Source organism: Daphnia pulicaria, chromosome 2 (assembly GCF_021234035.1).
Source record: "Daphnia pulicaria isolate SC F1-1A chromosome 2, SC_F0-13Bv2, whole genome shotgun sequence".
Lineage (NCBI taxonomy): Eukaryota > Metazoa > Arthropoda > Branchiopoda > Diplostraca > Daphniidae > Daphnia > Daphnia pulicaria.
The window spans coordinates 2,960,608-2,974,405 of NC_060914.1; the positions used below are offsets into that span (position 1 = coordinate 2,960,608).

The following is a 13,798-nucleotide window of genomic DNA, read 5'->3' on the forward strand; positions in this document are numbered from 1 at the left end:
GTTGATATATCTCCTAAAAATATAATAAGAATTACACGCACTGTTTCTACTTTTCCTGATTTAACCTCATTATTGAGACGCCATTAAATAATTCTCCATGAAATTTCACGCATTATGTTGATAACGGCCGTGATGTGGTCCATTAACAGACGGTTTGATTTCCTCTACAGAATTCGTATTCTGGACGAATAGGAAGAGTTAACAAAGAAGGGCCTGAGTGTACTGACAACTAGGCACGTCATGCTAGCGCCTTTAGCCTTTTTTTTTGTAATTTGAACATTTATCTTCCGTTATGTATAATTTATACAGGGAAAATTTTGTTTTCGATACTAACACAAAACAGTTCATAGCCCTGAAAAAGGTATCGGTAACTTGGGAATATGCGGGAATAGGTCTGGACCAACAAATTTCAAGCTCGAGAGAATCAAAATTTCTGTATTTCTGGAAACCAATTTCTGTGTCACTTGTTCGTATTACATTACACAATGTAAAGAAGATTGAACGTTATTTTATTAAGCTCCATCAGCCCATCACCAATTCACCATCATCTGCATTGCCGCAAAGCTAAGCTCCGAATATTTCTTGATTAGCTCCATCCAGTCTCTTCGGGAACAAATGGCTTTTGCATTCCTCGACATTAAATCCAATGTAGATTTTTGCAGTTTGGGGGAATTGTGAAGGTGAGCTAAGACGAGATTTCGTACGGCATTTTCAACGTTGAGATCTTGCGAGAGACGCAATGCGCACTCCTCTTTCAAAGAATCCATTCCGTATTTCTCGGAAGCCGCCAGCAGTCCAGGAACATCTACGTTGTCAAGGTCAGCATCCCCCGTGTAGATGTAGCGAAGAAGATGATCGAAAACGTTCGGCTGGATATCTTTGATTTCCACAATTTTTTCCAACTTTTCTTGGAAGTCATTTTGGAACATGGCGCAAAGGACGGGACTTCCGGATGCGACGATCAAAGTATGAGCTTTGATGACTTGTTCTTTAAACTTGAATGTGACGTCAGCCAGAGTTTTTTCCATCCAAAAATTCCGAAGGTTATCGAGGACATGCTTCGAGTCTTTCTTCACCAAAATCGTGGAATTAGATGCCAAATCAATTACGATTTCAAAGTTGAGATTGAATCCAGACAGTTTTCCGCAATGACACTGGTGGTCTTGTACGTTATTGTTGAAGGCAGCTTTCCATTTTGAATTTTCCAACTTCATTATTTGGTTTTTACCATCTTTACTGGCCAGAATGGTGACAAAGTCGAGGTCCCGGGGCTTCTTATTTGTTGGAGAAAATACAATGTCAATCTCAAGAACAACTTCTTTTAGATAAAGGCCGTTCTGCTTAATGTATTCATATGACAGTTTGCACGATTCAGCGATTTCTGGCAAAATAACTTCCACATTGCTACTAGGTGTGGATGGTATTAGATTCACCCATGAAATCTTAAAAATTCCTTCTCTTATTTTCTGCATCGAAGCCATATTTTGACTCTGAATAATTCAAAACTGAGAGTAACTGATGCACTTAATCCAATCACTAGAAACTTAGACAGGCACTGAAATTCAATAAAATTGGTGACTTATTCCGTATTAGATGAGGAACATTCGATTTTCACTTGATGACTTGAGTAACAATGAAGAAATAAATCTGAAGGTCTTTACACGGCCCTAGTTCTTTTGTACATAGGAAGGGCTTTTGCTTTTGGGAGTTGGAAGCTGGAACATGGCGCATTTCAGCAAGAGATTGGAAGCCTACGTGGATAAGGAAAACCAAACTTTAAACATCACCCCTTAAGCAAACTGTGAAGTCATGAGTGACAATTTGGGATTGCGGAATATTATAGGCAGTACAGCAGGAGAAGCTGGGTTAGGAATAGCGATTAGCCCTTTGGATCTCCCTTGGGGTTCAGCACTGGGGTAAACTGTTTTTGAAACCCAACCTTCTGTTTCCCACGATCTCGAGAATCGATTACAAAATTACGGGATCGAGTTATTGAAACAAATTACTATTTACTATTAGCTATACATATTACTACATTAAAATACGCGATTGAATTTTTTTACGACTACCTTATTTACTTTTGAATTTTTTTTTATAAAGTGATAAATCATTTAAAGCACGGTAACCGTGAATGCAAAAACAAAAAACAAACATTATTACACGTACGGTTCGTTATCACACAAATTTTCTTTCAACTACTAATTAAGCTATGTATGGATGATAATGAAACAAAATAAGGAACATTTCTAGGTGAAGTGATTTCTTTAGAAATTAATTCAAACATTCTCAAGTGTCAACTCGATTCGATAATTAGATTTTCTTACGTCAATTTCAAGAGAATTAAAAATGAATGTATTTCTGAAATCCAATTTCCGTGTCGCTTGTTCGTATTACATTACACAATGCAAAGAATATGTAAAGAGGGCACCAGTTAAGCCAATTGATAATTACCAGAGTGATCGCTCAGCGATCACGATAGGTAATTGGAATTGTACTAGGAAGAAATGAGAGAGACCCTAAGGGTGTAGACTTATTTTATTTAGCACTTTAAAGAAAACTGAAGGCCGTCTAGCCTTCCTCGACCGCGGCACGCCCCCTTTTCCTCAGACTTATTTTGAGAATAATGGGGGTGCGCGTGTCAGAAATTACATTTCATGATAAAAACATTTGACAAGAATGTAACATGAACACATGAAACAAGAGATATCGAGGCATAAAAAACTGGCTATTAGCCAGAAAAAGCCGATTTCAAGAAAAACAGAATAGTATAATTCGTATAGTATAATTGAACACAAGAACAAAGTTGGGCCGAATTTGGTGCGCCTGCACCGGCCTTCCCGCTTCACGAGGTGCTCGAAATCGAAAAACGCTCCTGTCATCATCATGCGTCATCATGCCCGTCTTGGATAGACTGTCCGGCTGGACACTGGGATAAGGCAGGCTGCAACATTAAGCAAACTGAAATAGACAGAAATGAGAAGGGAGGATGCGGGTGGGATATAAGACCCTTAGGGTCTCTCTCATTTCTTCCTAGTACAATTCCAATTACCTATCGTGATCGCTGAGCGATCACTCTGGTAATTATCAATTGTACAGCGGAATTCATTCCGCTCAACCCTAAGGGTGACTTTAAAGCTTAAGCGTCGGCCATAGCCGATGTTGCGAATGTTGCTGGTGTTCTGTGATTGTAAAATCTGATGAACGTTATTTGGATGGCCCGACTGAACGCTCGCCATAATCTGTCGAAAACAAGGCCCCGGGTAACGGCCAGTGACGAAGCCGTACTTGACGTCAAGTGGGCTCTGCATCTTTGTATCAATTCCAGCCCTTTTTAGATATTATACGGAACGAAAAAGGACGAAAGGAGAGATGGACCACCTGCGCCCTCTTTTAATCAGTGGCCTATCGATACTCAAGCGATTTGAATTAAATCGTAACGCCGCTACTGATAGAAAGGCCACTGGCAACGGCCAGCGACGAAGCCTCACTTCCCGCCAAGTGGGCGCTGTATATTTTCGCGTCAATTCCGGCACTTTAACGAGACGTTTTAAAAAACCACATATTGATTGTTTTGCCGAATACGGCACACAAAGAGAGAGATGGACAACCTACCCTCTTGAATCGCGGGAGATTTAAATGAACTCGTAACGCCGTTATTGAAAGGTGCTGAGCTCGGCATGCTGAAAATGTGAAAGTTTGCCACGGTCCTTCATAGTGCCTTGCGAGACTTAGACAGAGAGAGGCTAATTTGATTCTCTGTCCACTTGGTCGACGAGAAGGTGACGGAAGCCATCGCGGGCAATTTTACCAAGGTAGTGAGAGCCAGCAGGGTAGGCCGAACTATAATTTTCCGGATAAGCTGGGCGGGGAAAGTTCATTCCTGCCCGACGAGGGCATAAACTGAAAGATTGTAGTGGACCGGGCTTGTAACTGGGCTGGTTAGACTGATACAGAGTCTAAATCGCTACGTCAGGAATCGATATTCCGCAACAAACACCAATTGATCAACAACTGGTCAAAACATCCGCCAGGAAAGGTTCGATATCTGGCCGAAAAGAACTTGTCAGTTGTTACGATCACCTACTGCGAGCTACTAGGCGACTAAATTCCGAGCGCCGGTTTGGATAATTTGAAGAATGATATGTTCCACGAAGCGGTGACATATCGGCGTATAACTCCATACCTCCAAAAAACGAGAGATCATGGCAGTGTCTAATACGAATCGCTAGCTTCGGCCTCTCGCTTCAACTTCAATCCGTCTCGCCTTGCCAAAACGGTTGAGAGAGCGGCGGATATCGATCCGCCGCCTTTTTTGCGTAGCTGTCTAGCTGATCTCCACCAAGTTATTTGGAAAAAGGAAGGATCCAACGCAACCGATGCTGAGACTGTTGATACTTGGTTGAAAGTTGAAATCAACAGCAGCGTGGTGAGACTCAGCCGCGCGCCTGTTTATCAATTATCTCGTCGGTACTTGCGCCACGGCACTTTCCACGGGGACCCGCAACTCAAAAAGTACACATTTGATACGGCATCCGACACGATTCGCGACGTTGCCGAGCAACGTCCGGCCGCTGCGGGCCGATTTCGGCCGGCGTTCAAGGACGTGACGTCCTTTGGCTACTCAATTGACCTTGCGTCGTGCCAAAATGCCAACACCAGGCCGTCATTTCTGCGCCAGGCTACTTTGACAAACGAGAAGTCATCCGCAACGGCGTTGAGCCGATCTGCCCGGAAGAATAATGCAATCGGCTGCTGCACCCGTCGTCGTCCAACTGGTGAGCCACGGTTTCGTCGTCACATTGACCCAAGAAAGCGACATTCAAAAGCGGATCGAACGAAAAAGGCGTCACCCACGGCGACATTTTGCAGGTGAACGTGATTGGAACCTGCTAAGATTTGACGCGCAAAGTCACCGCGGCTTCAACTAAGATAGGGCGACAGCTGTTGCACGTGAGCCCATTTCGTCCTACGATGATGTCTACGTCAACGTCCACAACTTGATGGCCGTCTTCGAGAGTTTGAATTTGTTCCGCGAGTTCATTTACATTTTACGGCACCTCGACCGACGTCCTAGTGCGCAGGGCAAAACAAATAGACAATAGCTGTATTAATGACCGCTCACAGCTCGCTTTTTGGACCCGTTTAAGCTCAAAATGTCTTCTGCCTATCTGACAAGTCGGATACTTGTCACCGCAAAACTGAAAATGGCTCAGATTTGTTGGAACGAAAAATCTGGGAGCTTTTTTGTGACAGTTACCAGGCAATTTTATTAATTACGACAAGCCCGAGGCACTTTCTCGTTTCGGTTTGGTTCGGCTTTTCATGGAAACAGGCGATGGTGCGATGACCACGGCGATGGCCCGCTATTCTACTCCGCCTGCCTTCTCCATTTCGAACGACCGGTTCTGGTCATACAACATTGAAACGTCATCACAAAAAGGCTCTAATTGTTATAGTTTAAGAATTGAAATGAAAAATATGGGAGCTTTGATGCGACAGTTACTAGGCGATCTTTAATGAAAACAGAAGCCCCCGAGGCACTTCCACTGCGATCAAGATTTAACGTTCAGGGATCGTTTTTCAAGCCAGGGTTCGGATTTAAGTAACGTACTTCCGGCTTTTTTGGAGACAAGCGATGGCCCGCTATTCCATTCCGCCTGCCTTCTCCACCCCAAACGACCGGTTCTGTTCCGTGCAACGTGGTGGTGATTAAAACGAACGTCGTCGCCAAAAAGGTTCTGATTTGTTGTAAAAATGAAAAAATCTTGGAGCCTTGTTAAGCCAGATACTAGGCAATTAATGACAACAGAAGCCCCGAGGCACTCCCACTGTGATTAAAAGTCAAGGTGCGGATCTTTAATTGTTTTTCAAGAAATGCAAGAAATCAAGAGGCCGGATTGAATGAAACGTACTTCCGACTTTCTTGAAGCCAAGCGATGGAGCGAAGGTTCGAGCTAATTATCGGTTCTGGCTCGTAACGCTGATATCGCGAATGATACGAAATATTAGGTGGCTCAAAATGCGCCCGCCTAATTTTCGATCGCCTCGGGCATTAGCAGCAGCGGCCGCCGCAGCTACTCCCGATGCTCGAGCCGGGATGATATCCCGGTTGGCGTTTGATCATCAATGCTTGTAAGAATCTGTTGGTAAAAGGAGCGCGCTTCCTTGCCTGTGTAGAACTCGTTATGGGTCATCCAACAAATAGTTAGCCGACGGCTCGGCGAACGCGATCACCGCATTTCGACGCTCTCTGGTTATGAAAACATAAGCGCGTCCCTATTGCTGGAGAGCGGCCTGCGCTGGGCGCTTAAACGCTTACTTGTCCGGCAGTGAACGCTACGAGAAACGGATTTCGTTTGTACGATCTCGTTTGTACGAAAACGGACGTTCCGATGAGCGTAAAGGTCCCGCAAGCGACTGTGGGACAGGCCTATCCATAATTCTAACTTTAGTTATAAGCAACGACTCATGTTGTGCAATGATAGATTTTAGCCCGATTTTAACAAGTTATTGTACGATTTTAGGAGGACCCGGCGGGTAATCCAAGTATCCAACCCACCATTTCAAAAAGTTATCCAATCCCTCAAGTTTGGGGAATATCAGAGAAAAGTTGGTGTCGCATCATCGAGAGAAATCTTTTTCAGGATTGCTTTCGACATGTCGGTGGATATCAGCACGGTCGTCATACAATTGAAATCTCATCGGAGATATGGTTTTAGGGACTGAAAGTGGTCGTGAACTTCAGATACTGGGAAGGCCTTTAACTCGGTCTTCCATATTAGGGGCCGGAACTATATCCACTACCTCCTGTACTGCTGCTTCTCCAGCTCCCGTCCCTTTTCTTCAACTACTCCATCTCAGGGAAGTGACAGCTTACTACTACTTCCTCTCAGATTGGTCTTGCTCCTCTTGCTCTTCGTGAGCCCCTTGACGGCTGATCGGTACGACAGCAAACGAAGTCTTTACTGCTATTCTGCCAGAGGGGAAATCGTTCCAGTACTCGGTGTGGAGCGATTGATCTAACGTTTGTCGCAATTATGGTTCTACGCGACTAAAAACGAACGTCTCTCCCATCGCCATAACGATAGCCAGTCTCTGTATCGCAATGAAAACCATCTTGGTCGAAACGATAGCCATAACCATCATCATCATAGCGCAGCCGCCGTCGTCGCTATAAAAATAGAAACCGTTTCTATATATAGGCCTACTCTCTTTTTTTTGTCGCGCCGGCTACTGCTGGCCTGATTGACTTCCACGCAACGGTCGTCGAAAGGGAGCACAAAACCGAGCCCCTCAGGTCCAAAAACGTCAAGATTGTACTTGTCTAGCAGCGGGAAACGTAACGAGAATCTAACGAGAAAGAGCGACGGGCGATCGGGGTCTTACTTGAAAATTAAGATGATTGGTGATGATGGAGGACGGCTACGCAATTCACGATCGTGCGTTCTCTCGCACTCGAGCCTGGGAGTGGGTTGTTCCAAAACCAACACGTGGCTCAAAAAACTGGCCATCGAAAAATTCACTAAACGATGGGCTATATCTATAGACATTCTATAAACGCGTGTTACTTGTAACAGAGCAAAAATAAGTCTGAGGAAAAGGGGGCGTGCCGCGGTCGAGGAAGGCTAGACGGCCTTCAGTTTTCTTTAAAGTGCTAAATAAAATAAGTCTACACCCTTAGGGTTGAGCGGAATGAATTCCGCTGTACAATGATTATTGTCTTTACTCCATCAGCGGCTCAGCCCAGCACCATCTTCTTCACTGCCGCAAAGCTGAGCTCCGGATAGTTTTTGATCAGTTCCATCCAGTCTGCTCGGCAGCAAATAGTTTTTGAATTCTTCGAAATGAAATCCAATGTATATTGTTGCAGCACCAGGGAATTGTTAAGGTGAGCCAAGACAAGATTTCGTACGGCATTTTCAACGTTGAGATCTTGTGACAGACGCAATGCGCACTCCTCTTTCAAAGAATCCATTCCGTATTTCTCGGAAGCTGTTAGCAAACTAGCCACATTTACGTTGTCCAGGTCGGCATCCCCCGTGTAGATGTAGCGAAGAAGATGCTCGAAAACGTTTGGCCGAATATCTTGGATTTCCACCGTTCTTTCCAGCTTTTCTTTGAAATCATTTTGGAACATGGCGCAAAATACGGGACTTCCGGATGAAACGATCATCATGTGAGCTTTGATTACTTGTTCTTTAAACTTGAATGTGACGTCAGCAAGCGGCTTCTCAATCCACAGGTTCAGGAGGTGATCGAGAACGTGTTTCGTTTTTTTCATCTCTGTGGTATCAGATGCTAAATCAATTATGATTTCAAAGTTGAATCCAATCTCTCCGCAAGGCATGTATTCTTGTTCGGTTTTGTTGAATTCAGCTGTCCATTTTGAATTTTCCAACTTCATTGTTCGGTTAACTTGATTCTTACTAACCTGAACGACAATAATATCCAGATTTCGGGGCTTCCTTAATGGAGAAAAATCAATTTCGATCTCAAGTACAATAATATCTTCTCTATGAAAACTCTTTAACCCTTCTCGTCGACCTGAGACTCTGCACAATGCAGTAATCCCGGGCGAAATTTCTACTCTTACATTGCATTTGCTGAAGTCATAACTGTACCCGTACTCCTCGGGATCTTTTTGTTCCCATGAAATCTTGAAAATGCCTTCTCTTATTTTCAGCACTGAAGCCATCTTTATGTTCTATAAACAATTTAAAACTGATCAGTAACGGATGCACTATATATTATTTAATTAAAAAGAGATCAATTGAAAAAATTGGAAACTTACGTACTTACACACAGCACTGTGAAACACCACGATTGGATCTCTATTCTCTAGTTTTCGTTCTTAGTTGCTATATTTTCTTTCTTACTCCTCGATTCTTCACTCCGAAGTCCCTCGTTTGGTCGTCTGCATCTTGGCCGTTGCCGGATTGATGTTAGCAAAAACTCATAATTACGCACGGTTTATTATCACACAAATTTCGATTCAATTAGTACTAGACACACGCTACCGCTTTGTCTTAGCCCTTTTTTTTAAATTTAAACATTAAACTTCCGTTTTGTGAATAACTGTTCATAGCCCTGAAAAGGCATCTTTAACTTGGGAATTGGTCTGATGGACAAACAAATTTCAATTTAAAGAGAATTTAAAAAATGTCTGTATTTCTAAAATCCAATTTCCGTGTCGCTTGTTCGTATTACATTACACAATGCAAGGAATATGTGAAGAAGGAACCAGTTAAGCAAATTTACTCCCATTAGCAGCTCATCCCTTTACCATCTTCTGAACTGCCGCAAAGCTGAGCTCCGGATAGTTTTTGATTAGCTCCATCCAGTCTTTTCGGGATCATATAGTTTTCGAATTCTTCGAAATGAAATCCAATGTAGATTGCTGCAGCACCGGGGAATTATTAAGGTGAGCCAAGACGAGATTTCGTACAGCATTTTCCACGTTGAGATCTTGCGAGAGACGCAATGCGCACTCCTCTTTCAAAGAATCCATTCCGTATTTCTCGGAAGCCGCTAGCAATGCAGCCACATCTACGTTGTCAAGGTCAGCATCCCCCGTGTAGATGTAGCGAAGAAGATGATCGAAAACGTTTGGCTGGATATCTTTGATTTCTACAGTTCTTTCCAGCTTTTCTTTGAAATCATTTTGGAACATGGCGCAAAATACGGGACTTCCGGATGAGACGATCATCATGTGAGCTTTGATGATTCTTCTTTTAAACTTGAATGTTACATCAGCAAGCGGCTTCTCACTCCAAAGGTTCAAAAGATGATAGACAACATGTTTCGTACTTTTTCTCTCGCTGGAATCAGCTGCTAAATCAACTATGATTTCAAAGTGGAATCCAGCATTTCCGCAAGAAATGTATTCTCGTACGTAATTGAAAGTAGCTTTCCATTTTGAATTTTCCAATTTCATTGTTTGATTGACTTGATTCTTACTGACCTGAATGACAATAATATCCAGGTTTCGGGGCTTCCTTAATGGAGAAAAATCAATTTCGATCTCAAGTTCAACTACTTCCTCTCTAGACCCATTTGACCCTGCTTGACGAGAGACTATGCACAATGCAGCAATCCCTGGCGAAAGTTCTACTTTTACATTGCTTTGCTGGTTGTAGTACCCGTAGGACTCCCGGGGATCTCGTTGTGCCCATGAAATCTTGAAAATGCCTTCTCTTATTTTCAGCACTGAAGCCATCTTTTAAGTTTTAACTATAAATTTAAAAAAAACTGATCAGTAAAGGATGCACTATATATTGAATTACGAAGAGATCAATTTTAAAAAATTGGAAATTTACGTACTTACACGAGGAGCTTTCGATTTCCAGTTGACTAATAATGAACTAATGAAGAAAATCAAGAACTAAATCTGTAGGTCTTTACGCAGCCCTAGTGTCCTTTTTTGTATAGGAGGGAGGAGGGGCTTTTGGGAGTTGATAGCAAGAGATTGGAAGCCTACGGGGACGAGGAGGACCAAAATTCAAGCAAAGCCAAGTTACAGGAGAAGCTGAGGAATAGTCCTTTGGGCCTCCCTTGGGGTTCAGTAGGGTAAATATCTGTACTTGAAACCCAACCTTCTGTTTCCCACGATCTTGACTCTCGAGAATCGATTACAATATTACGGAATTGAGTTATTGAAATAATTACTATTTCCTATTATTTATATCTACTGTTTATTTCTTATTACTATACATAACAATATGGTATTAAATTTTGTCTTTATTTAAAAAGTAATAAACTATTTTTTTTTAAATAAGCACGGTAAAATCGACAATCGTGAATGTAAATTGAAAAAAAAACTCATTATTACACACGATTTATTATCACACACATTTCCTACGACATTGATGATAATGAGACAAAACAAAGCATTTCTAGGTCAAGTGATTTCTTTGGAAATTTAAATCTTTCAATCTTGTCAATTCAATTTGATGATTAGTTTAAAAATTTGCCAGGCGCTGAAAGATAGAAAAAGGCCAGCTCAGGATAATTCTTGATGACTCCCATCATCCAATCTTCTTTCGAACAAATAAATGTAGCGTTTCGTGCAATAAATTCCGACGTGGCTTCTTGGAGCGCCGCTGCATTGTGGAGATGGGCCAACACCAGATAGGAAGTTGCATTTTCCACCGTTAGATTCTGCGTCATACGGGAGGCGCATTCTTCCTTCAACGGATCGATGGCGTACTTGTCCGCTGCCACCATCACCTCCGCCGCATCCGCATTCTCCAAGTCAACCTCTCCCGTGTACAAGAAGCGAAGTAGAACCGCAAACACGTCCGACTCGATACCCGCCATCTCCACGACTTTTTTTCCCGCGTTCTCTTTCAAGTTGTGCTTGAACATGGCGGCCAGTACGGGGCTCCCGGAAGCGATAACTAGCGAATGACCCTTCAATAGAGTGCCATTTCCGAAATCGAAAGTCACATCAGCACTTTCCTGATTGTTGAAAAGATTCAAAAGATGCTGCGTCGATCTGGATTTCGTTGATTGTTGCGAATGGTGGTTGAAATCGATCACGACATCAAACAGCACCCCTTGGCACGTCCGTATCGGCCAGTCATCGCACCTTTCGCACTTGGCGGGCAATAGCGTTTCCCATGACACTGTCCACTTTCCTTCTCGGAATTTCATTTTCTTTTCGACGCCGTCCTTGATGGCCACAACGCTCACTAACGGCTTGTTCAAGTTTAACTTTTTGTCTGTCGCAACCATTTCCATTTCGAGAACGCACTCTCTCCCGATATTTCCGTAGGCAAATTTCAGGTTTACCAAGCCGAAACAATTTTTCGACGTTTCGATTGAAGTAGACGAAGTGTTTGTATGGCTGCAGTATTTATCCGACAACACCGGGTCATCGTCAATCCAAGAAATCGTGAACGAGGCCTTGCCGGTTTTCCTCACGTGCGGAAACTCTTTTGAGAATGGCATTCTCTTCCCGATAACTGATCAAGTTGCCTAAAGTACCTACGCAAAAGTCAAGATGCGTCACGTTTGTGTGAAGGAGTGAAAAGGACTGGTTGATCATGATGCAAGATCCGAAGATGAAACAAACAAAATTGGCCATATCATCAACCGCAAGGCCGCAAACTGCAACTGTGTTTGCAACGCTTTGTTTTTTAGAAGGCCGTTGGAGAATAATGATGGGAGATTAAGTGGGAGGCTTTAATCGGAGATTAATTGGGGAGGCTTCTTGAAATTCGCAGAGAATTGTTTCCTGAAGTTCAATCAAATTCGTACTCTTATCTATAAAGGTGAATTGGAAATTAAAACGTGACATTCTGACGTTACGTGAGTTTCAGCTGCGACGGGTAAGAACTCGTCGTACCGTACGCTTATCCATTGATCAAAGTGCATATTCACATAGAGGCGGCGATTGCTATACATAGATAGCAGCCGACGTACCAAAAGCCTATATGACTAGGCCTATAATAATAACAAAGGCATGCTTCACTATATGTCATCGCTTGTTATCTATTGGATTTTTGCAACCCCGCTCATTTAGGCAAATCAAACATTTTCCTTGACGACTTATACGCAGCATGAAAGAAATATTCGGAAGCCAAACAACTTGGAAACATGCGTCAGTAGGGAACGGCCGGAAGCTCTGTGTAGGCAACAAAACAACCCCCCGGTGTGAATCGTGAATCCCATTGTGTAAAAGATACCATAGTAGTTGAAAAATGAGAAAAAAACGTCAAGCTCTTTTAAGTCAATCAGACGATTCAGACCAGGGGGGAATACATTTACTTTCTTTTCTGCCGAATTCCTACTTAAAGGACGTGATAAAAACGAATTTTATTTTATACGTTGTAATTGCGATTTACAAATAGAAGCAGCGAACACATTAAAAAAAAAGATAAAATGTTGAAGATAAGGAAGAAAAATAACGTTGCCATAGCGTCGCCTACATTATCATCGACCGTCTAGCGTTCGATATACGCAGTATGTTGAGCACACTAGTCGCGGTGTAGAAAGTCGACGAATCAGTTGGAATAGCGCATCCGCATCGTCCACGCCTGGAATTCGAAACGTCCAACCACGGACGGCCGGAATTTGTGACGAATTTTGGGCCAAGTTTTTTCATATCGTCGTGTCGCGATTCCTGATGTGATGGGATCGCAAGTGTCTCAGCCGGTGATAGTCGAGCAAGTGCGGCCGGGCCTCTACTGTTGTCGCTGGCGGATGGCAGAGAGCGTTCGTGATTTCCGTTGTTATGCCAACGCTTTCAAACTTCGCGGGCGACGGCCAAGCTCCTACAGTATCACAGCCACGTGGATCGAAAAAAAGTACACCATCGTCATCGAAGCAGCGCGTGAAATCGCCCAGAAATCTAGTCAAGACGCCGGCAAATTGTTCAGCATCGGCCAAGACGAGCTGGACGTCGAATCGGCTCCTTCCGGCCGAGATGAAAGCAAACGCAAAGATTTACCGCAAGCCGTTTGGATGAGCTACGGAGGTGGGCAGAACCAGACGCTGCCCGAATCGACTCCCGGCACCTGGAGGACCAACGATTTCCAGTTCAACACCTCACTGGGCCAGCGCTCGTTACCTTATCGGGTCATGACCGGAAGGCCGTGGGCCGGATGCGGTTTAACTTTCCGTCTGTGGCTGGACTTCCAGTCAACCAGCCGAGGAGAGAGGACCGTTTTGCGTCACTTGAACGAAGCTTTCATCCATCAATCTCAGTGCGACGTCCTTTTCGATTTGGGCTCGGAGACCGTCGGGGCTCACGTCGCCGTCCTGTCCGCCCGCAGCTCCGTGTTCGCGGCGATGTTCC

At 43.6% G+C, this 13,798-nt stretch overlaps 4 protein-coding genes across 5 annotated transcripts; all 4 read right to left on the reverse strand.

Moving 5' to 3' along the window:
* Positions 1-530: 530 nt before the first annotated feature.
* Positions 531-1,481, reverse strand: LOC124326911 (speckle-type POZ protein-like). The gene has a single exon (XM_046785626.1). It carries the CDS (start codon positions 1,479-1,481, stop codon positions 531-533), a length of 951 nt encoding a protein of 316 aa, XP_046641582.1.
* An 848-nt stretch (positions 1,482-2,329) lies between these two features.
* Positions 2,330-8,925, reverse strand: LOC124327655 (TD and POZ domain-containing protein 1-like). Of its 2 annotated transcripts, XM_046786651.1 has the most exons (4): positions 8,792-8,925; positions 8,594-8,704; positions 7,708-8,431; positions 2,330-2,437 (listed from the first exon to the last, which is right to left on the reverse strand). In XM_046786651.1, exons 2-3 carry the CDS (start codon positions 8,693-8,695, stop codon positions 7,739-7,741), a joined length of 795 nt encoding a protein of 264 aa, XP_046642607.1. In that variant the 5' UTR covers positions 8,696-8,704; positions 8,792-8,925; the 3' UTR covers positions 2,330-2,437; positions 7,708-7,738. The 2 variants fall into 2 exon arrangements, with proteins under 2 accessions (XP_046642607.1, XP_046642606.1); XM_046786650.1 differs by having other exon boundaries at positions 2,330-2,441; positions 7,712-8,704.
* A 246-nt stretch (positions 8,926-9,171) lies between these two features.
* LOC124325908 lies at positions 9,172-10,366 on the reverse strand. Its single transcript, XM_046784476.1, has 2 exons — positions 10,321-10,366; positions 9,172-10,230 (listed from the first exon to the last, which is right to left on the reverse strand). Exon 2 carries the CDS (start codon positions 10,214-10,216, stop codon positions 9,353-9,355), a length of 864 nt encoding a protein of 287 aa, XP_046640432.1. The 5' UTR covers positions 10,217-10,230; positions 10,321-10,366; the 3' UTR covers positions 9,172-9,352.
* A 587-nt stretch (positions 10,367-10,953) lies between these two features.
* Positions 10,954-11,739, reverse strand: LOC124326912 (speckle-type POZ protein-like). Its single transcript, XM_046785627.1, has one exon. The coding sequence runs from the start codon at positions 11,737-11,739 to the stop codon at positions 10,954-10,956; it is 786 nt and encodes a 261-aa protein (XP_046641583.1).
* Positions 11,740-13,798: the final 2,059 nt, after the last annotated feature.